This window comes from Rattus norvegicus, chromosome 7, assembly GCF_036323735.1.
Source record: "Rattus norvegicus strain BN/NHsdMcwi chromosome 7, GRCr8, whole genome shotgun sequence".
Taxonomy (NCBI): domain Eukaryota; kingdom Metazoa; phylum Chordata; class Mammalia; order Rodentia; family Muridae; genus Rattus; species Rattus norvegicus.
This window is the reverse complement of record NC_086025.1, coordinates 45,410,257-45,432,793: the sequence shown is the minus strand read 5'-3', so window position 1 is coordinate 45,432,793 and position 22,537 is coordinate 45,410,257. Positions and strand designations below refer to the sequence as shown.

General features: G+C 39.1%; 1 protein-coding gene across 13 annotated transcripts in view; it reads right to left on the bottom strand.

Annotated features, from left to right (window-relative positions):
* The window catches only part of Ppp1r12a (protein phosphatase 1, regulatory subunit 12A), a 111,237-nt gene that overhangs the window by 47,365 nt on the left and 41,335 nt on the right, over positions 1 to 22,537 (bottom strand). For 12 of the 13 annotated variants that reach the window (XM_006241311.3, XM_006241315.3, XM_063262871.1 and 9 more), the window contains exons 3-4: positions 12,576 to 12,694; positions 776 to 935 (exon numbers count right to left, since the gene is read on the bottom strand). In XM_006241311.3, coding sequence (XP_006241373.1) covers positions 776 to 935; positions 12,576 to 12,694 — 279 coding nt within the window. Of the gene's footprint in view, positions 1 to 775; positions 936 to 3,593; positions 5,956 to 12,575; positions 12,695 to 22,537 lie in introns of those variants that run through there. The other variant, XM_006241316.5, reaches the window with a different exon arrangement.

The window sequence follows — 22,537 nt, the reverse complement described above, 5'->3', positions numbered from 1 at the left end:
CTTTGTTCTTATGTGTGTGTAAGAATATCTATAAAAGTTACTAGAGGTAGATCTGCTGAGGTAAAGAATAACTGTTATTTAACTTACTATAATCATATCACTTATTAATGGAGTTGGAAAATATAAAAACGTTCTAGACTAGAAAGAAACAGGGAGGGATAAGAACACTGGTTACAGCACTTTACCACTAAGAAATACCTACATTACTAAAGGTGAGATTAAAACTGTCAGAAAGTCTGCAAAGAGTTCCTTTATTATTTCTAATGAGGAAGGCCCACATAGACACATGCATGTGTGCACACACTAACATAACGGAACTCTGTTGCAAAGAAATTAGCTGATCACCATACAGTCTTATATAGTCGCAGATGTTTATGGAATAAATTTAATATCATAGTATTAGCAATTTGAATTCTAGTGTTTTTATAATAAAAAGCAAGCTATTTACATGTTGTTTTTATTCTCAATGTCTAGTGAATATGGGAACGGCTGGTGACTCTAATAATTATCAGCTTGAAAGGTGACATAATGGCTTGTTGACACAAATCAATTTTATGAGAAAACTGTAACTGAAACAGAGAGAATAGAAATATTCAAAATTTGAGGAAAAAGTTTAGAAACCAAATCCATTCTATTCAAGATCATCTTTGCTTTTCTCCTGAGAAGAGACATCTATATAGTCTGCTTCCAAACAGTATCTGCACATATTTTAAGAAAAGGAGCAACAAAATTAAGAAAAATGAAATATAGAAACTCTGTCGAAAGTAATACATACTTTAAAACTTCTGTATACCCTTTGGCCGCTGCCACGTGGAGTGCTGTGCCTCCGGACTTTGCATGCCGGACGTCACTGATGTGACCACTGTTCAACCACTGCCTCGCGTCTCTAAGCATTATGCGTTCCTCTTCTTTTCGAGCTGCTTCTATATCAACACCTTTTGGGGGAAAAGGCACATAAACATTATTTTCATTTTCCTTACTGGAGAATATTCTTTCAACTTCTACACAGTGCAATAAGATTATCAAAAAATTTAATGTTTAAATAAAAACCATGGTTTTAAAAAAAATAGTTGCTAATTATTTGTTTAACAAAGGAATGTGACATACAATAGTTATTTTGTTAACCTTATCAGTCACTTATTTAGCTTCTGACCCACACTATTATTTTGGTTCTGGCTTGTTCTTTGAGACAGGGTCTCACTGTGTGGCCTCTGCCAGTCTGTACCTAGTTTTGTAAACCACGTTGGCCTTGAACTCACAGAGTTATCTTAAATGTTGGGATTAAAGGCGTGAGATGCCACATCCAGTTTGGCTATGTGTCTTCTGATTACTCTAAGCACTTATCAAGGTACAGCATCCTTTGGTCAAAATAAAGGTTTTTGAAAAATCATATACGAATAATTCTCAAACATGTATTATTTTATTAAATCACACACACACACACACACACACACACACACACACACACACACACACACACACACGAATGACTGTGAATGCTTCAGGCCTTAAACTGCTTTCTCTTTCTCTCTAAACACTTTTCTTTTTTTAGCATGATATTTTCTTCACACAATTAGTACTGTCAAAGTCACAGAGAAATTCTTTCATTTCAAAGTATTATAAGCACTAGATGTTCTTGGCTAAGGTGATAAAAGCAGGAAAAATACAAAAGACAAGTAAAATTTTCTCTTTCCAATTTTCAAAGAGCTCTATATCTTGAGGGGAAAATTAAATTAGTAAAGATAATGGTGAAATTCCTAAATGATCTTATGCTTTCTTACAGTTTTAATTAATGGTTATTTAATATATGACACACATTACAATGTATTTATAAGCTATTGTACTTTGGAAGACTGAGCGTATAAAAAGCAGATATATATAGATATAGATATAGATATATATCTATATATCTATATATCTATATCTATATCTATCTATCTATCTATCTATCTATCTATCTATCTATCTATCTATCTATCTATATATATATATAAATAAAAGGTACCCTTATTTGGTACCTCTACCATCTGGCAGGATATAGGAAAGAAGTCTAAGCCTGGAAAGCTTAGATAAGCTTAAACAAGCTCGGTAAGAAAATAGTTTCTGAGTGAGTGACTAGATAAATGAGTAAAACATAACAATCCTTTAATCTCCTTAGCTAATATCTTTCTCACAATCCGTATTTATATACCCAACAGTATGGTTTTGACCTTTCCATCTGTCTACCCACCCACTCTTATTTTCAATCAGATATGTAGTAAGTGCCTATTATGAGTCAGGTGCTTTATGAGAAGTGAACATTGCTTTTATAAGGCAGAAAATGTTATGTCTGTGAAGAAAACCAAAACAGGGCAAAGGTGACTGAGATTAATGAGGAGGAGCTATTTTATTAGCTGGTAACAAACTGTCACTAATAAATGACACTAAAGCAAGAAATAAGCCAAGTAATGCCACACCACTGTTTGGAAAGAAGGCAAGAAAGTACTCGTAGGCTCTGGGCAATCCACATAGATGCTCTCTACAGAAGGAAGCCAGACTTTCTCTAATGAGGACAGTGAACAGCATGACCCAATCTATGTTAATTTAGAAGTGTCCCTTACACTGAACCCTGGAGATATAAAATGGCTCTATCAGTCTGGGGGCTACCAGGAGAGAAAGGCTATTTAACTAGAGGAGTAGGAGGAAAGGCAGTGAAGCGGTTCATTCTGGTTGCTCCATGGCACAGCAACAGAAACTGCTGTTAGTCTGAACACAGATCTGAATTCAGATACAGAAGAAAAAGATGTCACACATACACAAAATAGTAAATATATTTTAAAAAAGGAATGATTTAGATGATTTGGTACTAGGGCCAAATAAAATAGTGTAGGTTTTACTTTTAAACCTAGTGATAGGTTAGTGTCTTGGCCTTGGTGGAGATGTACTTTTAAAGACCCAGTTCTATTCATAGATCTAATTTTCTTTAATCATTTTAAGTTAATTTTATATGCACATATGTCCTTCCAAATACAAGCCGAGTTAGAGACACAGAAAAGCATGAAAAGAAATAATGCAGTGGAACACTGCACCATGTGCATCTCAAACACCAGTCAGGAAAGCTCAACAACTGCCTGGAACTTTTAATTTGCTGCCTGCTGCCTGTCTTACATTTCCAGAGTATCACTGTTTATCCGCCACTTGGGCAGTCACTGTCCCTTCACAGGATGCCTATTCTCCATTCAACGGTGCCATCTCCTAGACTGTCTTCTGACAGTTCCTACCACTAGCTCCCTTCACACTGTCCTTTTATCTTATCACTCCTTTCTGGCTCAACACCCACCAGTCCCAAATCTTTCCCCTTACCGGTTGTCAGTGGGTGACTCTCTCCTGTGAGACAAAGGTGAATGAATGTCTTTTAGGTAGCAGACAAAGGCCGTAGGTCTAGACTTGCATCTCTAACTTCATCTTTAGTCTTCCTCCTCTACCTTCGGCCAGTGTGACAATCTCACCTCCATCTAGGTTCCTAGGTCCCGTGCTCTGTCTACACAATCATCTCCACACAAATCATATCCTTATTTTGCTTGCTTAGGGAATTACCACTTCCCAGGACATACCTCTTTTCAGAATCTCTTCCACTTTCACCACACTAAAGCAGTCAGACTCTTCTATCAGTGCTCATCTAGCTGTATGGCTGTCCTTACAAAGCAATCACTTCCTTGTCCTATAGCAGTCTCTTCCAAATTGAGAATCCGGGAGTCTCAGAAGGTAAACAAAATGTCATATATCTGAGAAAGCAGGAACTTCCAAGGTTCTTAAGGTCCTTGTCCATTGTTTCAGAGGTCAACAACTGCTGGGGAAGAAGGGACTGAACAGCTGTGAGAGGGAAGTCTGGGGCCAATGGACATGCCTGTAGATGGTGCGCACTGCTCCAAGAATTCAGCTTTCTTAATTGTCACCCTTGTTAGGATGGGCTTTGTAGTGACAAAACACCCTGGAGTTATTCTTGCTCCTGTTAGCAACCCCTCACCCACACTCCTGGCAGAGCCAATAAACAGCTCACTGGCTCACCTAGCTGGTCTCTGGTGCAGCTCTGACTTTGGTCTGTCAGGGGGTTCCTTTCTGGAGTAAGTACACATGCGTTGCATCTCCCTGTGAGTACACTTTTTACTCAATATTCCTTCTGCCTCCAAATCTTGCCAAAACAGTCCAAGTTTAAGGTATGCTGTGAAGGTAACCTTATCAACAATCTGCTTAACGGGGGACAGAAAAGAAAAATCCTTCCTATGTTTTTATGTGTGGGTGTTTTGCCTGCTTGGACTGTACGTGTACCACCTGTGTGATGGGTGGCCATGGAGGTCAGAAGGCGGTGTTGGAGCCCTAAGAACTGGAGTAACAGATGGTTGTAAGCCACCATAACCCACAGCCAGTGTTCTTAACCACTGAGCATCTGTCCAGACTTCTCTTCCCTTATTCTTTAAAAATAATTTTTAAATGTAACTTATGTTTAGTTCATCAACATTTAAAACAAAACAAAACTATCAATAAGTCAGGTAACTTATGTTAAGAGACCCATTTTCACATTTTCAGAGCTTTGACAAGCTGACTAGCGATGCTGAAAAAGCCATAATTTCTGTGGCTAACAGTTCAACAGGGTAAGGACTAGAAATAAACCCAGAGTGAATTGGGATTCACAACATGCAGTAACCACAGCACCTACCTAGCTCACAAGGTTCTTCTGAAAACTACACGCCAAGTGTAGATTAGGAATAAACACCAAGGCACTGGCAATTAGCAGTAGCTCTAAACTCTGATTCTGCTTTTCTTTTACTGCCTTATCGGCTACAAGAAACAAAATCTTACTATGTAACTAGTCCTTCCCTCATCTGCTGTCATTCTGTCCAAGTAGAAGATAAGACTACCTAGGATATATTAAAGTGATTAGACTAACAGCTGTCACAGCAAGCTGAAGGTAGTGAAATTACACAAAATGTAGCCAAATCTCTCAAGCATAATAAAATAGCTAACATTAAAATAATAATACATAATATATAAAATATAATAAAATAGCTAACATTAAAAAACTGGTATTTGCTGGGTAGTTGTGGTGCACATTTAATCCAAGTACTTTGGAGGCACCCTAAGTTTGAGGATAGCCTAGTCTACAGAGGGAGTTCTAGGATAGCCAGGACTACACAGAGAAACTCTGTTTTAGAAACAAACCAGATCCACCCACCCACTCACCCTCACCAAACAGTCATTAAAACCAACCCACCAACCAAATGGTCAACAAAACCAACAAAACCAACCAAACAACCTGATCTGTAACTTTCACTGAAAAAAGAACAAAAATCACAAGAAATATGAAGCAGGAACTCTTTTAACCTCTGTTCAATCATTACAGTTTTGAAGGCAATTTACTTAAGTATAATTATCAAATACAGTAGATTAAGAAAGCATAAGGCCTACCCTGAGGAGGCCGAGACAGGAGACTATAGAATGTAAGGCCAGCCTGGGCTACATAACAAGTGAGATACAGACCAGCATGAGCTATAAAACAAGATCCCTCTTATAACAATAAAAAGTCAAAGAACTATTTAAAAACTTAAAGTGGGGCTAGGGAGAGGACTCAGCTGTTGAAGTGGTACGTGGCAATCCTGGTGCTGAGAAGGCAGAGACAAATGTGTTCCTCATTCTCCACAGCCAGTCAGCCTAGCTAACCTGTTCGCCAGTTCAGGTCAACCAAAGACCCTGCCTTAAAGATGAATGACCATGGCGGGAGGGGAGGGCAGAGCAGTGAGTGATTACCTAACAAGAATAAAAGAAATTAAACTAAAAGACAAAATGACTGACAGTGCCTGAGGTGTCACACATGAAGACACACATGTACTCCACTCCCCGCCACACTGTTACACATGAGGACACACACACACACGCACCCCCCCCACATTTTATATATACATATATATATATATATTATTTATTAACTTGAGTATTTCTTATATACATTTCGAGTGTTATTCCCTTTCCCAGTTTCCGGGCAAATATCCCCCTCCCCCCTCCCCTTCCTTATGGGTGTTCCCTTCTCCATCCTTCCCCCATTGCCGCCCTCCCCCCAACAATCTAGTTCACTGGGGGTTCAGTCTTAGCAGGACCCAGGGCTTCCCCTTCCACTGGTGCTCTTACTAGGATATTCATTGCTACCTATGAGGTCAGAGCCCAGGGTCAGTCCATGTATAGTCTTTAGGTAGTGGCTTAGTCCCTGGAAGCCCTGGTTGCTTGGCATTGTTGTACATATGGGGTCCCGAGCCCCTTCAAGCTCTTCCAGTTCTTTCTCTGATTCCTTCAACGGGGGACCTATTCTCAGTTCAGTGGTTTGCTGCTGGCATTCGCCTCTGTATTTGCTGTATTCTGGCTGTGTCTCTCAGGAGAGATCTACATCCGGCTCCTGTCGGCCTGCACTTCTTTGCTTCATCCATCTTGTCTAATTGGGTGGCGGTATATGCATGGGCCACATGTGGGGCAGGCTCTGAATGGGTGTTCCTCCCCCCCCCCACATTTAATATCAAGTTTTGTGTATAAGAATTCTGATACCAAATTTGGGCAAGGTATACACCTATAACGTCATTGCTCAAGAGTCTGAGGGAGAAGAATGGTGAATCTGAAGTCAGACTGGGATATAGGGGAAGAGACTGGAGGAAGGGAGAGATAATTCTATAAAGGTTATCTCTGGTAGAGATATGTCTAGGGTGTTTTATTAGACATTATTGAAACCTAAGATTCCACTAGAATTCTGTTTCTTTAGAATTGTTATTTTATGTAAACACAATATTGACACTGTAAGAATAAAATGAGCAACAAAAATTACTTTCAAGGACATACAGTATGTCACAATGGCAGAAGTAAACTCTGTATCTTTCAAAAATATTTTATTTTTATGTGCATATGTCGGTGAAAGAGTATGTGTGTTCGCATAAGCACACGCCCACGCCCATGGAAGCAGCTGCAGTTCTAGGTACTTCAGAGACGCCCGATGTGGGTTCTGGAAACAGACTCCGGTCCTCTGCATGAGGACCTTAACTTGCGGAGCCATCTCAAATGCATCATCTCAGTGCATCATGTCAGAGTTTGGAACAGGACTATAGTATTATCCGTTCTCCTTGAACATTGGCTAGGGACTAAGCCTGAGCTCCTCATCTGTGAAACAGGGTTAGCAGGAACTATAGACATCACAGAAGAGCTAAGGATGAAATGAAAATATGTGCATAAAGTTCTGCAATCCATTTCTGTACCAACAGGTGCTTCACAGCTTTGTAGGACCACTATCAGCTTCTCTTTTCCTTTCTTTTGTTGTCTCATGACTCATTCCCAGAATACCCCATTCATCCACTCCTGCTCTAGAGCCATCCTGACATCTCTCAGTACCATCAGAACACCAAACACGGTTATCTACATGTCTTGGAGCATACTATGAATCTAGTGGATGCTGAAGTAAACTGATGAGAGTCCCAGAATCAGGTTCCACTACAAGCCCACCTGTGCCTGTACCAATTGTCCATAATAATTGCTAACTAATGTTAAACAAACAGCAGCACGGAAAGACTTAAAGAATTATCACTGTTTGGCAGAAAACAATAGTTTTCCATCTGAATTCTCGTCATGGCAAACTGGACAATTAAATTATTTTTGTTTAGTTGCATGTGGTCGCACACACATGTAATCACAGTACTTAGGAGTCAGAGGAAGGGTTGTGAGCTGAGGCAACTTGGGCTACACAGAAGAGGCCTTCACTCAAAAGAGCAAAACCAAACCAGAAAAGTTATTTATTACACATTTCTTCTTTCAGCTCTAGAAAATCTCATGGTGGAAATACTCATCCAGAGCAAAAACTCCGACAGCCTGTGTGCTCCAGTTTTATAACTAGTTGTCTAATATATACTATTTCTCCTGGGCTCTAGGTGCTTTTTATAACCCTCTGACTCTACTACAGGTCTTTAAATATTTCCTTAGACATGGAATAAGCCTACATGCTCTTCAACAGATGAACAGAGAGTGAACATGGATATACATACAACGGAATTTTATTTAGCTCTACTGAGGAGTAAAATTAAGAAAATTACAGGAGGGCTGGAGAGATGGCTCACTGGTTAAAGAGCAATGACTGCTCTTCCAGAGGTCCTGAGTTCAAATCCCAGCAACCACATGGTGGCTCACAACCATCTGTATGCCCTCTGCTAGTGTGTCTGAAGACAGCTCCAGTGTACTTATATATGATAAATGAATAAATCTTAAAGAAAATTACAGGGAAATAGGCAGGTCTGGAACTATTAAGCTTTGAGGCATCTGAGATTCAAAAGGGTAAATAAATACTACATGGTGTCTCTCACATGTGGATCCTAGCCCAGTTTTTACATTATGTACAAACGTATACGTACAAATGTAATATGTACAGGTATGGGTCATGCCATCCTAAGAGGGAGAAAGGTATTTAAGGGAAGGTAACTGAATAAATGACGAAAAGGTAGGAGATTATAAGTATGTGGGGACTCAAGACAACATGTATGGGAATGCCTAGATAAAGAAACCATTGTTCTGCATTTTACTTCAAATATATACCTAAGTTTTAATGACTGTTCCTTATTTTCAATAAACCAGTAGTCACATGATTTCTTTTATTCTGAGGACCAAGAAGATTCCATTTCCAAAGACTTACCTAGTTTCTATTCCTTTGCATTCCTGTCTCCCATCCCCCCTCCCCTGTTTCTGTGAGAATGGTACCCCTCCCACCCACCCACCCACTCCCCTCTCAACACCCTGACATTCCCCAACATTGGGGAAAGAGTCTTCACAGGGCCAAGGGCTTCTCGTCCTATTAGATTCCAGGCAATGACATCCTCTGCTACATATGTGGCAGGAGCCATGGGTCTGCCCATGTGTAGTCTTTGGTTGGTGGTTTAGTCCCTGGGAGCTCAGGGGGTCTGCTTGATTGATATTGCTATTCTTCTTATGGGGTTGCAAACCCCTCCAGGTCCTTCAGTCCTTTCTCTAACTCCTCCATTGTGGTTCCTGTGCTCAGTCTGATGGTTCCTTTATAACCTTTATCTTCTACTTCGTGACGAACCATACTTCAACATGAGCTAACTCTTTAAAATAACAAACCACCAGAGCTTCCAGGGACTAAGCCACTACCCAAAGAGTATACATGGACTGACCCTGGACTCTGACCTCATAGGTAGCAATGAATATCCTAGTAAGATCACCAGTGGAAGGGGAAGCCCTTGGTCCTGCCAAGACTGAACACCCAGTAAACGGGATTGTTGGGGGGAGGGTGGTAATGGGGGGAGGATGGGGAGGGGAAGCCCATCTAGAAGGGGAGGGGGAGGGGTTAGGGGGATGTTAATAGAGAAAAAAAAATACCATCTTTTCTCAATTATCTAACTTTTAACAGTTTGATAAAACCTGTATGATCATTACCTAAATGTGGAATCCATACATAGTAATTTTATAAATACATATTCTAAATTTAAATTATGTAACTGTTTTATCGTGACACATATAACAAAAGTTCCCTCTTGAACCTTGTCTGTCTTTTGTTTTGCAGCTGTGAGAACGAGCCTAGAGTGTTTGATAAACTAAATGAACACTCTATCCCTGACTGCACTTCCATTCTCTTTTGGGACTAAAATTATTATTTTTAAATTCAAGCACACCTGACACAAGGCAGACATTCTGTGTACGACTGAGAGAGTTTTAACATATACAGACTTATGGAATCATAACCACAGTCAAGCTAAAGAACAAAGGTTTTTCACTCAAGCTTTTTTATGTTTTGTGTAACTCTGTCTCCTGACACTGATGGTCTCACCTGATCCAAGGCATCCACTCATCTGTCCCTCAGCCTGCACTCTGAGAACTAAGTAGACACATACAGCATGGTTCCACTTGTTTCCCTCTGGCCCTACACCCGATGTCACCATGCTCCTGGTACTTCTGACCTTCCTGCTAAAACAAATACACTGAAACATTCTATTCAGCAATCTAAAAAGAGATAGTTAAATTCCAACCTACTCATGACTTTAAAAAGCCTGGAGTCACTGCAGTAGAGAAATAAAAGTTTATGATATAATGCATACTGCTACCAAGATATATAGGTAGTGAAGACACACTAGTTATATGTTTCCATCATTTTAAACTGTGTACGTTCAAATGTAAGGAAAATTATGTAAACACCGTTACAAACTTCCATGATCTCTTATAATCCTTCTTAAATATACACACTCTATCTTAAGACAGTTTGGCATGCCTTTTCAATGTTATGAGTAGAAGAAAAGTTATGAATTTGATGGGAACTCTAATGTACTATTTTCCTGGACTAGTGATTTGTGGGTAAGTTGCCTAGTCTAATAATGTTAGGCAGCAACAGTGAGCTACCATACAACCACATGGGTTATCTTAACCACTGTCAGCATGTATTACACATGTGAAGTATATTAACAGTTATATAATGAACTCTAAACTCCTTCATCTTGCAAGACTAGAATTCTATATGTATCAAACAAGTCTTTTATCTTTCTGTCAGTCCTTGCTTAACATCTCTTTTCTTCTCCTCTACCTTTCTCCTTTAGACAGGCTATCCTAAGGTAGTCCACACAGGCCTCTGACTCAAAATCTTTCTGCCTCTGCCTCACAGAGACTAGGTTTACAGAAATGTACCCACACCTTCCTCTACGTGCCTCACCAATCTGACTATTCCAGGTAGACCATATAGGTGAAATTGTCCAGTTCTTGTCCTTTTTTCTCTGGCTTATGCCAGTGCACGCCATCTCTACCAGGTTTGCTAAAATGTCAGAGGGTGCTTCCTTCTTCAGGCGTAGTTCCCCACTGTACCAATGCACTGCCTTTTGTTTATAAATTCCCCATCAATAGACACTTGGTTTCTTTCCACCCTTTGGTTAACTGTGAACAATGCTGCCTCAGACATGAGTGCATACATTTATCTTCAGGGACTTTCTTTGTGGTTTTTTTTTTTTTTTTTAATTTCCAGAAGCAGAACTGCAATATTATACATGTGTTTAAAAACTTCCTTCAAGAGACCTGTCACTTTCTGTGCAGTGCAGCACGTTTAGAAAATGCAGTGTGGTGCAGCTGTTCTAGAGTCGATTCTACACTCCTCACCACACCCGAAAGCAGCTCTGTGCCCACAAGTCACCATTCCTACGCAGGATACCTAACTGTCGATTTCCATCTGGTAGCTCTCTCCAAACTTACACATTCAACTACCTGAATGTCAAACAGCAAAACAAAATTAGCAGGCATAAAAGATCTTCCTTTGGGGCTGGAGAGATGGCTCAGCGGTTAAGAGCACCGACTGCTCTTCCAGAGGTCATGAGTTCAATTCCCAGCAACCACATGGTGGCTTACAACCATCTGTAATGGAATCTTCTTCTGGTGTGTCTGAAGACAGCTACAGTGTACTCATATATGTAAAGAAAATAAATATTTAAAAAAATATTTAAAAAAAAAGATCTTCCTTCAAAACATAATTATTTCTCATACTCCTCTTATCTCAAAGAGAAACTGGATCCATTCGATGGCTCGTTTAAAGATCCTAGACTCTTTCTTTCTTACATACCCTACATCTAGTTACTCAGGTACTACTCCTGGCCAAGCCATATGACATGATGACAAACACTTGCAATCACAGACTCCAGAGACTGAGGCAGCAGGATTGCTGTAAGTTTAAGGCCAGTCTATGATATACAGCAAAACTAAAAGTTTGTTTCACTTCCCCCATCTTTACAAACACACACACGCGTGCACGCGTGCGCACAAACGGACCCACACCCCTACCTCTTTAATTACTTAACCTACTCCCACTCAGGTCTAAGTCCATCATATATGGACTATCACAATTATTTCCTAATATTGCATTCTTTTCTTCTGTCAATCTATACCTGGCCTAACAGCCAGCAACTCTGTAAAAGTCACATCACATGAATCCTTTGCCGTGAGCCCTCCAACAACTTTCTAAGATTAGAAGCCAGGCTCCTTAGGTCCTGAGGCTGCTGTTACTGCCCAACTTCCTCTAGCAATCTCTTCCTCTGTTCTGCCTGCTGTGGTCATGCAGGTCTGGTGCAGCTTTGAATACATCTAGCTCCTCCTCACCCCCATGCTCATGCTTCCTCCTTCTAGAATGCTCTTCTGCCAGATTCATGGCTCATTCTCTACCCTCATTCATATCTCAGGGCAACTCTCCCATATTACTAGACATTTATGGCCATCTTGTTCAAATTCACAAGACGACACATCTATCTTGTATGTATTCTGACCTTTTGCCTGCTACTTCACTCTAAAGCTATTCTATATATTCTTATGGCCCATGTTTTAGGATATACATTCAATTTTTAAAACATAAAGAGAGAGAGAGGAATTACTATTTTTTCAAGTAGAATCTTATACATATAGTTGTTAAAATCACTATAAAAGTTTATTTAAATATGATTGTCCTTCAATAGCAATAAATACTTTATCCAGGAAAGTCATGAATGATATTCTGAAAGTTCTGTACACACTCCCTTTATATTGCATTTTTAGATTACCTTGCCGATTAACCTCATTTTGAAGTAGCTCTTCCATTGCTTCCTCCTCTGCAATATCTAAAGGTGTGTCACCTTCACTGTTGACAGCTCCTACATGTGCTCCTTGACCAATCAAAAATCTGTAAAATTAAAAGGACAGTTACAGGAATATTTCTGAAGTGAAACATTATGTCATAATAATAAAGTTCTTGTGTCATAACAGCAATGGGGACAAAAACTAATTAAATATGCACATGATTTAAATATATAAAATCACAGAAATTAAAAATTTATATTTCTTAAATTTAGTGCAAAGTTGCTTTACTAATAAAAATGTAGAGTTTTAATACTAGAAAGCCTTTCACAGCACCACTTCAGCCTTCACTGAGACTTACATTTTTCATTTGTCCTGCTTTTCTAACTGAGCTTCATGCCTTTGGCGTCAGTCCTATGAGAGGTGAGTCTGGTTTCATTGGGCATTTTCCCTTGAGAGAGTCTTACTATGTGACTGACCTTCAACCATGAATCCAGACTCGCCTTCTACTAAAACTCCAAGAATATTCCACAGTAATGAAGAAAAGGTTTAATATTTATTATTATTTAATAATAAGCAACAATAATTACTATTAGTAATGAATAATCTGGAGTAGAACTCACTAGGCTCATAAAAAGTCAGTTGATACAGACTGATTAAGGGAGGCTAAGAAAAGAGGATTACTCCAAGTTTGAAGCCAATTTGGGCTAAAATGAGACACTGTATTAAAATTATCAGAAAGAACAGAGTCAGCTAATCAGTTAAGAGCTGGTTCTGCTGTCATAGAGGACTGGTGGCTGGTTCTTAGCTCAAAATGATTAAAATAAAGTAAATATTGATGGCTGGAGAGGTGGCTCAAGGCTAAGAACACAGGCTGCTCTGGAAGAGCAGCCAGGCTCACTCCCCAGTACCCACGACCATATGAACTCTAGTTCTAGCCCTGATGACCTCTCCTGGCCTCCACACATGTAGTACTACAAAGGTATCAAACAAAGAAAACACCCCCATAAAGACTTTTTTTAAATCTTAAAAAAGAAAAAAAAAATTTGTGCCCATTACTATTTTGAAATTTATAGCAGTCACCAAGATAACCACTAAGGGCACTTAACATGTTAACACAAACAAGCATAACGAGAGTAAATCTTGGATACCTATTATTTTGATAAATGGATTCTAAAATTTACACTGGTATGTTTATGCAACTAAAACTTATTTTTAAGAAAATACTCAACAGCAGTCCTCAAACCTGAAAAAGGAATTTAGATGTAAAGATTATTAATTCTTTTCACTGTATCAAATGCCTACCTTCTAGAATGCTTTATTTATCATTACTCATGTCACCATTCAAATTAAATTCTAAACAGCTCAGCTAGAAAGGATGAATGTCCTTCAATAATTTACTCTTGTCTTCTTACACAATCTCATTCTTCTTGTAGCATGTTTTGTTTCTTTCATCTATAGGCATTTTTTCCCTGTCTTCAGGAATTTATTATTATTATTATTGTTTCTAACTACACTTAAATATTCTCACTATAACATTTTTGATAATGTGGGGATCAAACCCAGGGTCATGAGCACAGGGGTTAGCGTCCTACTTATTTAGATGCAATACCAGGATCCTTAAAAAATACAAGTCTATATGGGGAGAGGGGAAAAACATTTGTTTTATACCTTCCATTACCATCATGCTCCTTCCTCCCCTAGATAATCACCATCGACAACATGCAAAAATCTTTCAGTACCTTTGTTATGAATCTACGTGTATATAAACATTCACACACAGCTACTTCTGTAAAACAAAATTAAGGAAACTATTCTAAGTGGAAGGGAATGTAATCCTTCCTAATAATAATATATACAAACATATATATTCACAGTATATTAAGATCATGTCTTCATTTAATGCTATCCTTTTAATGAACATGCTCTTAAATGGTTACTTGATGTTACCAATCTTTCCAATATTGCCAACATGGAAATACAACACCTTGCCTTTGCTTTAATTTGTATTCCTAATTACATAGGAGGCTGAAAGTTTCTCTTGGCATTTGTATCAACCCTTCTGTGAGAAATGCTCTATTTAAATATTTTCCTTGCATTTTTAAGGAGTCAATAATATAAAAATCACACATGGGCTGTCTAGTCTGGTATATGTCAGCAATATAACAATAATTTCAGAGAAATTCCAATGCAACAAGAATTAAACTAACTACATATAGAAATGTAAAACTAACTGTAATCTCAGAGGCTGAGGCAAGGAGACGGTAAATTCTGGCTAGTCTGGGCTACATAGCCAAACCATGTCTTAAAGAAATAAGCAGTTATCAATGAAATGTGAAGCTGTGCTAAGTCTTAGAATGATGTTATTTAAAGAATAAGTTGAATGTTCCTTATTCAAAATGATTGCGATTAGAAGTGGTTTTGGATTATATATATATTCTTTGGGTGTTTGGGAACATTTGCTTTATATCTAAGAAGATATTATGACAGTGGACTCATCTGTGATTCACAAATACCATGCTCACACAATACTTCAGCGTGCCCACACTCAGTGACTTTGACCTGAATGTGAGGTCAGTGCGAACTCTGTACCTGTGCCAGAGGTTTGCTTTCTCTTTAAAGAGAATAGTTTGGATTTTAGATGTAGAATGTCCAACCTGTAGTAAGAAATCTGACTGGAAATCAAGGAAAGATTATCTAATGATTTTGTAAGTACCAACAATGAAACGAACAAACCACCACCAGAAGGTCAATGCACAGTAGGTTAAGAGAGACAGTCTCTGATATTTTTAAAGTAAATATATTCCAAACTTTTTACATGGAAATTCTATAAAGAGATTATATTTGAATTGAGGTATTTTTTTTTTTAGTTTCATAGCTTTAAAGTATGTAACAGAAAACTAAAGTATTTTCTTAAATATTTCAAAATGATGAGTCTAAAGCAGAGAATACGAAAGTTGAGTAAGAAGCTGTGCTTGGCTTCAAGATACTAAGAAACTCAACCTGCTAGGCAAATTCCAACCAAACAAATGAGGATATTCTTATGTTAAGAATGTTAGAAGTTGTTTTGTCCTAACCACAGTGTCCTTTGCCTTACAGAAGCTTTGTAGTTTTATGAGATCCCATTTGTCGATTCTTGATCTTAGAGCATAAGCCATTGGTGTTTTGTTCAGGAAATTTTCTCCAGGTGTTCAAGATGCTTCCCCACTTTTTCTTCCATTAGTTTGAGTATATATGGTTTGATGTGGAGGTCCTTGATCCACTTGGACTTAAGCTTTGTACAGGGTGATAAGCATGGATCGATCTGCATTCTTCTGAGAACGGAACCCCCCGTTGAAGGAATCAGAGAAAGGACTGCAAGAGCTTGAAGGGGCTCGAGACCCCCATATGAACAACAATGCCAATCAACCAGACCTTCCAGGGACTAAGCCACAACCCAAAGACTATACATGGACTAACCCTGGGCTCCAACCTCACAGGTAGCAATGAATAGCCTAGTAAGAGCACCAGTGGAAGGGGAAGCCCTGGGTCCTGCCAAGACTGAACCCCCAGTGAACGGGATTGTTGGGGGGAGGGCGGTAGTTGGGGGAGGATGGGGAGGGGAACACCCATACAGAAGGGAAGGGGGAGGGGTTAGGGGGGATGTTTGACCGGAAGCCGGGAAAGGGAATAACAATCGAAATGTAAATAAGAAATACTCAAGTTAATAAAGATTAAAAAAAAAAAAGAATGTTAGAAGTCACTCAAAGGACATAAAGACTGAAAATAAAGTAGGTAAAACTGAAGTGTTTGAAAAGTGAGCTTTATGAAGCATAATTTCCCATAAAAACAATGCAATAAAAGCACACAAACATGCTTGATGAAAACTAACGAGGATAATAAAAGTCAAGTTCCAGAACTGACGGAAAGAGCAGGGCCCAGGTTGTCTGTAAGCTAAGTCTAGGACAGCAGGTGTATACTCACATGTTCAGCCTGTTCAATAAAACCACGTACGATTCTAAACTAGCACTATCATCTACAACTATAAATACTTACAATAGATCAATAAATGGTCCAAAAGCTGGCTGAGCAGAGGAAAGCACTACTCTTTATGCTTTACAAAATTTGAGTTTGGCTCTCAACTGTAATATCTGTTTGACATTGATTAATTTAACTTCCTCCCTCCTTCCTTCCCTTCCTTCCTTGTTAAAGTCTCTGGTTAGTTTCAGGGTTAACTATAGTAATCTTAACTTCTGTATCCCAAGGCTTTTGTATATATTATCAATGCTGAATCCTAGCAAACAAAAGTAAGCCAATGTACAAGATCATGGAGCATTATCAAGCCAAACTATACACTCTTCCACACAGAGAACAGCACTGTGAAAAAAACGTCCTTTTAGATAAAAATAAACCTACATTTAGAATGTAATGTTCCAATTAGCAAAGAATACAATGAGTTACAAGGATGACATCTGAGACTTGATGAAATCCAGGATGTATATTATAAAATTCTATTCCAGCTGCTACTGTACCTCTCTCTCACTGGGACCTCAAAGGAGAGCAATAAAATCAACTTTCTAAACTTAAATAAACCTAACTTTAATTCCCTCAATTATAAAGGAAAGAGGGAAGCACAATCTGTTTTGGCTTTAAGTGCAAACTTGAAAAGCTAGATTATCTTGACTCAAATAGTAGCTCTGTCATTGCCTACATGTGACTTTTCTGAGTTGTTTTCCTCATTTATTAAGTCAACTCTACTAATATAAGGATATCATTCTTCATCAGAATTTAAATTTCATAGCTCAGAAAAATAATATACAGTTACATATTCACCAACTTTAGGCAACATTCTACAACAAAGTCTGTAGAATTTCTATAAAAAGCAAATGTACAATTATGTGGAATGAGGAAAGGCTGTACCGTTTGTGGCCATGTTTTATTCTATCCAAGGACTACACCAAAGGACTACACCAAACTTGTGATTTTTATTTTCCTTGGAGTTTCAGGGGTGAGAGGCAACTTTAGGATAGTAAAATTACATTTTCATGCGATGATAAAGCCAACTGAAATTCTGTCAAAGGGTTGAGAATAGTGAAATAGCACACGTAAACACTGGGCAAGCCATTACTGTGACCAATATGACGACCTCTGAGACTTCCAGTCTACTTTACTATCGGTGAGTCATTCCTTTCTTGTTACTTCCAATCTCACTGTTCCTGCCTGAGTTACTTTGATCCTCCTCCCTAGTCGGTCAAAGACAATGTACCTAACAAAATGGACTAAACATGTATCCCCACCAAAGGACAAAGTCAGTAGAGCATAGAAATCTCTGCATACTGAATCTGAGTTTCTATAATCTAGTGTCTTTAAGAAAGCATAAATCCAAATATCAATACAACCAAGACCAGCATTTGCATGGTAATCTCCCCCAACCCACAACAGACCATAAAGTATATTTATAACAACACATTTCCTTCAACACCAAATAGATAAATGATAGTAATTTAGTCATCCTATAGTGAAGACCAAGCCTTTTCTTTGGGTGTTTCTTATAAATTCATGGTGCTTTTCTTATAAAAAAACAAACAACAATTACAACAACAAACCCCCCCCAACCCACACCTGTAATGCTTTAGTGATGCATTCAAAGCAGATATTTCAAATTACCCAGCAAAACTGTCACTATATATAATCTAGTGTTTTTGGTTTTTTTTAGACTCACATCTCCTAGTTGTTTCAGCAACATCTACTTGAGTTGCAGTAGGACTTGCCTTTGAGTCTTTCCCAGGTATTCAAGTTAGTTTCTATACATAAGTTCAGTTCTTGCAGGTCTCACCTATCTGGGATTGTCTCATCAACTAAATTACATAACACAAATAAGCTGTAACTGCCTAAGAAGAGAGAACTGACTTTGGGTAAGTTGGTAACCAAATGAGCATGGGGTTTGCCCTGGAATGTGGTTGATATATAAGTGACATTTTATGGGAGAAGACTTATTTTTTCCCTTTGCCAGCTGGAATCAGCTGCAAATAGCTTCTTGGTTAGGGGTGAGACCCCATGCTCACTTCCCCTCAGGGCTCCGACTCCATCTGGATTAAACCTGTGTAGGACTTGACCATCTCCCGTGCCCAGAAGTAGTTGGATGACATACAAAAACCTCAATGTTATTTTTCTTGACTTTTTTCTTTGTCATTTCTTATTAGTGTGCTGCTTCTTTGTTTTTATTTTTCTGTGGGGATTTTGTGTTTGGAGGGAGGGCGGGAGGAAGAGAGAGAGGAGAAACATGAAGAAGAAACCAGGAAGTTCGGTGGGTAGGAAGCTGGGGAGGCCCTAGGAGTTGGAGAGGAAAGCATAATTAAAATATATTGCATACTTTTTAAAACTAAAAAATTTAAATATAGCAATATTTTTTAGACAGAAGAAATATTCAGACCATAAAAAGGAAGACGCCTACCTGGTCTAAAGGTTCAACAGAGAGACCACAATAGATACAGAAGAGCCTACAGATGGGTCACAGATGGAGCCAGGCCGTCAAGAGTAATGAAGAACAGACAGGTCAGACTCTTGTAGGTCGGTATCTTTCTACCCTGATTCAACACAGAATGAATGCACTGGAGGCTCTGCATAAGACTGTGATATTCCCCGTACATGTAGCTGATGTGTAGCTTGGTCTTCATGTGGGTCCTGGAGTGGGGCTATCCCAAAAACTGTTTCCTGAATGTGGGATATGTCCTTCTAGCTGGGCTGCCTTGTCTGGCCTCAGTGGGAGAGGCAGCACCCAGCCTCCCAGAGACTTGAAGTGCCAGGACAGGGGGGATATCCAGGGGCCTCATCTGCTCAGAGGAGTGGGGGAGGGTGACGGCTTAAGGTCTGTGGGAAGGGGCAGTGAGCGAGATGTGAAGTGAGTAAGTTAAAAAATAAAAAAGGCTGTGATGTTCCCTAGCCTGGGCTATTGTGAGGCATCTGGCCAGCTACTGTGCTGCTTGTGGAGCAAAGACTGAAGCTGACAGTTTGGCGTAGGAACTATAACAACCCAGGAGAAGCAACAGTGCTCATGATTAGAGAAACAGAGGAGGTAGTAAAAGTTAGGGACAGTGGTCATACTTTGGTGGTGAAGCTACAAAAATCTTGAAGATTTTCATAGATGTCATGGGTAAATGTTCTAAACAGGGAAGACCAAGCTATAACTGAACTATCACAAACATCTTAAAAGTTATATTCATAAATAGCCAAGTCTTTAATGATCAAGTGAAAAAGAAGCTTCTTCCACAATATAGGATATTCATATTAGAAAATTTTATGGCTACTCAAGATAAAAGCATTTCTTAAGCATTTATAGTAGAAGCTCTAAAAAGGAATAGAGTAATGAAACTAGACAACTAAAACATTAAAACACACACACACACACACACACACACACACACACACACACACACACACACACGGCCAAGGGTACAATTATTTAACTAAACGGTGTCCACCAGTTAGTTACGTGGGACAGATAAAGCTGTAACATATACGGCCATTCATGTGAGCCGAGCGAGCATCTCCTCTGTACAAACAGGAGCAATCTCTACAAGTTTTAACTATCACTTTTTAGAGAGTAGAGGAGTATTTGTGACATTTTGTCACTTATGCATAAGGCAGGATTACTTATTTTCACTGATACTTAGGTTTAAAAATCACACGATATGAAGAGAAAAATCTTATAAATGGATATCCATAGTGCAAAGGAGGAAAAGTAAGTAGTAGGGCACTCACTGACATGAGAACTTGGACTTTATCTAAATAATAGAATTAAAATGAAAAATAATCTACAACCAAACGTGAACAGTGAACTAATGCCCTTTCTACTTGACAGCATCAGCACCAGTAAAGGATTACTTCAGCTGGAAAAGGGGTGTGTACACACAGGTCGTGGTGCAGAGTTTGGGAACTGGGCTAAGGATCCATCTCAGAAACAAAACAAAAAGCCACTCAATGAATTCAATACAAACCACAAAAGACAGAAAGACAACAGACAATAACCAAAACAAAACACTGTTACCAGTGGTAGGTACTCAGTCTAATGTATGTGTGATACATGACAAAGTTAATTAGTAATGACGTGTTATTTTGATCCCATAATGTCTGGCAATGAAGAAAGGGCTAAAGAGTAACACCTCTACTAATTATGAACTGAGAAAGCACCAAGCCAGGAGGAATGCACACTCTCAAAACACATTACAAAAAAATAGGGCTTCTTCAAGAATTGCTGTATAATTTGCTAACCTTTAAGGGTACCTGACGAGGCTGCCATCAGTACATCAAACACGTTCAAATGTATGAGTTTCAAAAGTTGCTTAACTTAAAAAATAATTAGTTCTTGATGAAGGTTCTCATGGGACCACTTCTTATGCTAACAATTGATATGGCAGCACAGTAGGCTAGAGGGGAAATAAATGAGGCATATTTTTCTATTTATAGAAAACATCAAAGCTTTCAAATTTGTAGATGATATAGTTCTAAAATTAGAGACACCCAAGACTCCACCAGAAGGCTCTTAGATTTGATAAAAACTATCAACAAGATAACAGAATATAAAAATCTGCATAAACACCAACAGCATTACTATATCTCAATATATTTGCTATTTAAGAAAGCAAAAATATTTTTATAACCACCTCCAAAAAGCCCCCACAAACCAACAAACAAAAACTATAACTAAAATGCACTAAACCTACTAAAGGCAGTGAAAGGATTCTACAATAAAAACTGTAAACCAGGAAGAACTCTGAGAAAGACATCAGAAGATAGGAAGATCTGCCACACTCATGGACTAGAAATGTGCTGTGCTGCCCAGTCATGTGCTAACTTGACACAGGAACCAGAGTTATCTGAAATGAGGAAGGCTCAATTGAGAAAATGCCTCCCTAAGATCAGGACATAAGACATTTCTTTTTTTCCCCTTGGATATTTTATTTATTTATTTAAATTTCAAATGTTATTACTGGTTTCCTGTCCATAAACCCCTATCCCTTCCCCCTTCTTCTAAGGGTGTTCCTCAACCCATCCACCCACTCCTTCCTGTCTCCCCACCCTGACATTCCCCTACACAGGTGTGGGGGTGGGGGTTTCCACCCTTGGCAGGACCAAGGGCTTTTCCCATCGGTGCCCAACAAGGCTATCCTCTGCTACATATACACCTGGAGCCAAAGGTCAGTCCATGTGTACTCTTTGGATGATGGGTTAGTCCCTGGGAACTGGTTGGTTGGTATTGTTGTTCTTATGGGGTTGCAAACCCCTTCAGCTCTTTCAATCCTTTCTCTAACTCCTCCAATAGGTCTTGGTTCAATGGTTGGCTGCTGGCATCCATCCACCTCTGTTTGTCATGCTTTGGCAGAGCCTCTCAGGAGATAGCTATTATCAGACTCCTGTCAGCATGCACCTCTTGGCATTCTCAATAGTGACTGGGTTCGGTGGCTGTATGTATACGGGCTGGATCCCTAGGTGGGGCAGGCTCTGAATGGCCATTCATTCAGTTTCTGCTCCAAACTTTGTCTCCATATATCCTCCTATGAAAGCATCTGCACTTTGGTCATCCTTCTTCTTGAGCTTCACATGATCTGTGGATTGTATCTCGGGTAACTCAAGATTTTGGGCTAATATTCACTTATCAGTGAGTATATACCATGAATGTTTCTCTGTGATTGGGTTACCTCACTCAGGATATTTTCTAGTTCAATCCATTTGCCTATGAATTTCATGAAGTCATTGTTTTTGATAGCTGAGTAGCATTCCATTGTGTAGATGTTCCACATTTTCTGTATCCATTCTTCTGTTGAAGGGCACCTGGGTTCTTTCCAGCTTCTGGTTATTATAAATAAGGCTGCTATGAACATAGTGGAGCACGTGTCCTTGTTAGATGTTGGAGCATCTTTTGGGTATATTTCAGGTAATGGAATGTCCAGTTTTCTGAGGAACCTCCAGA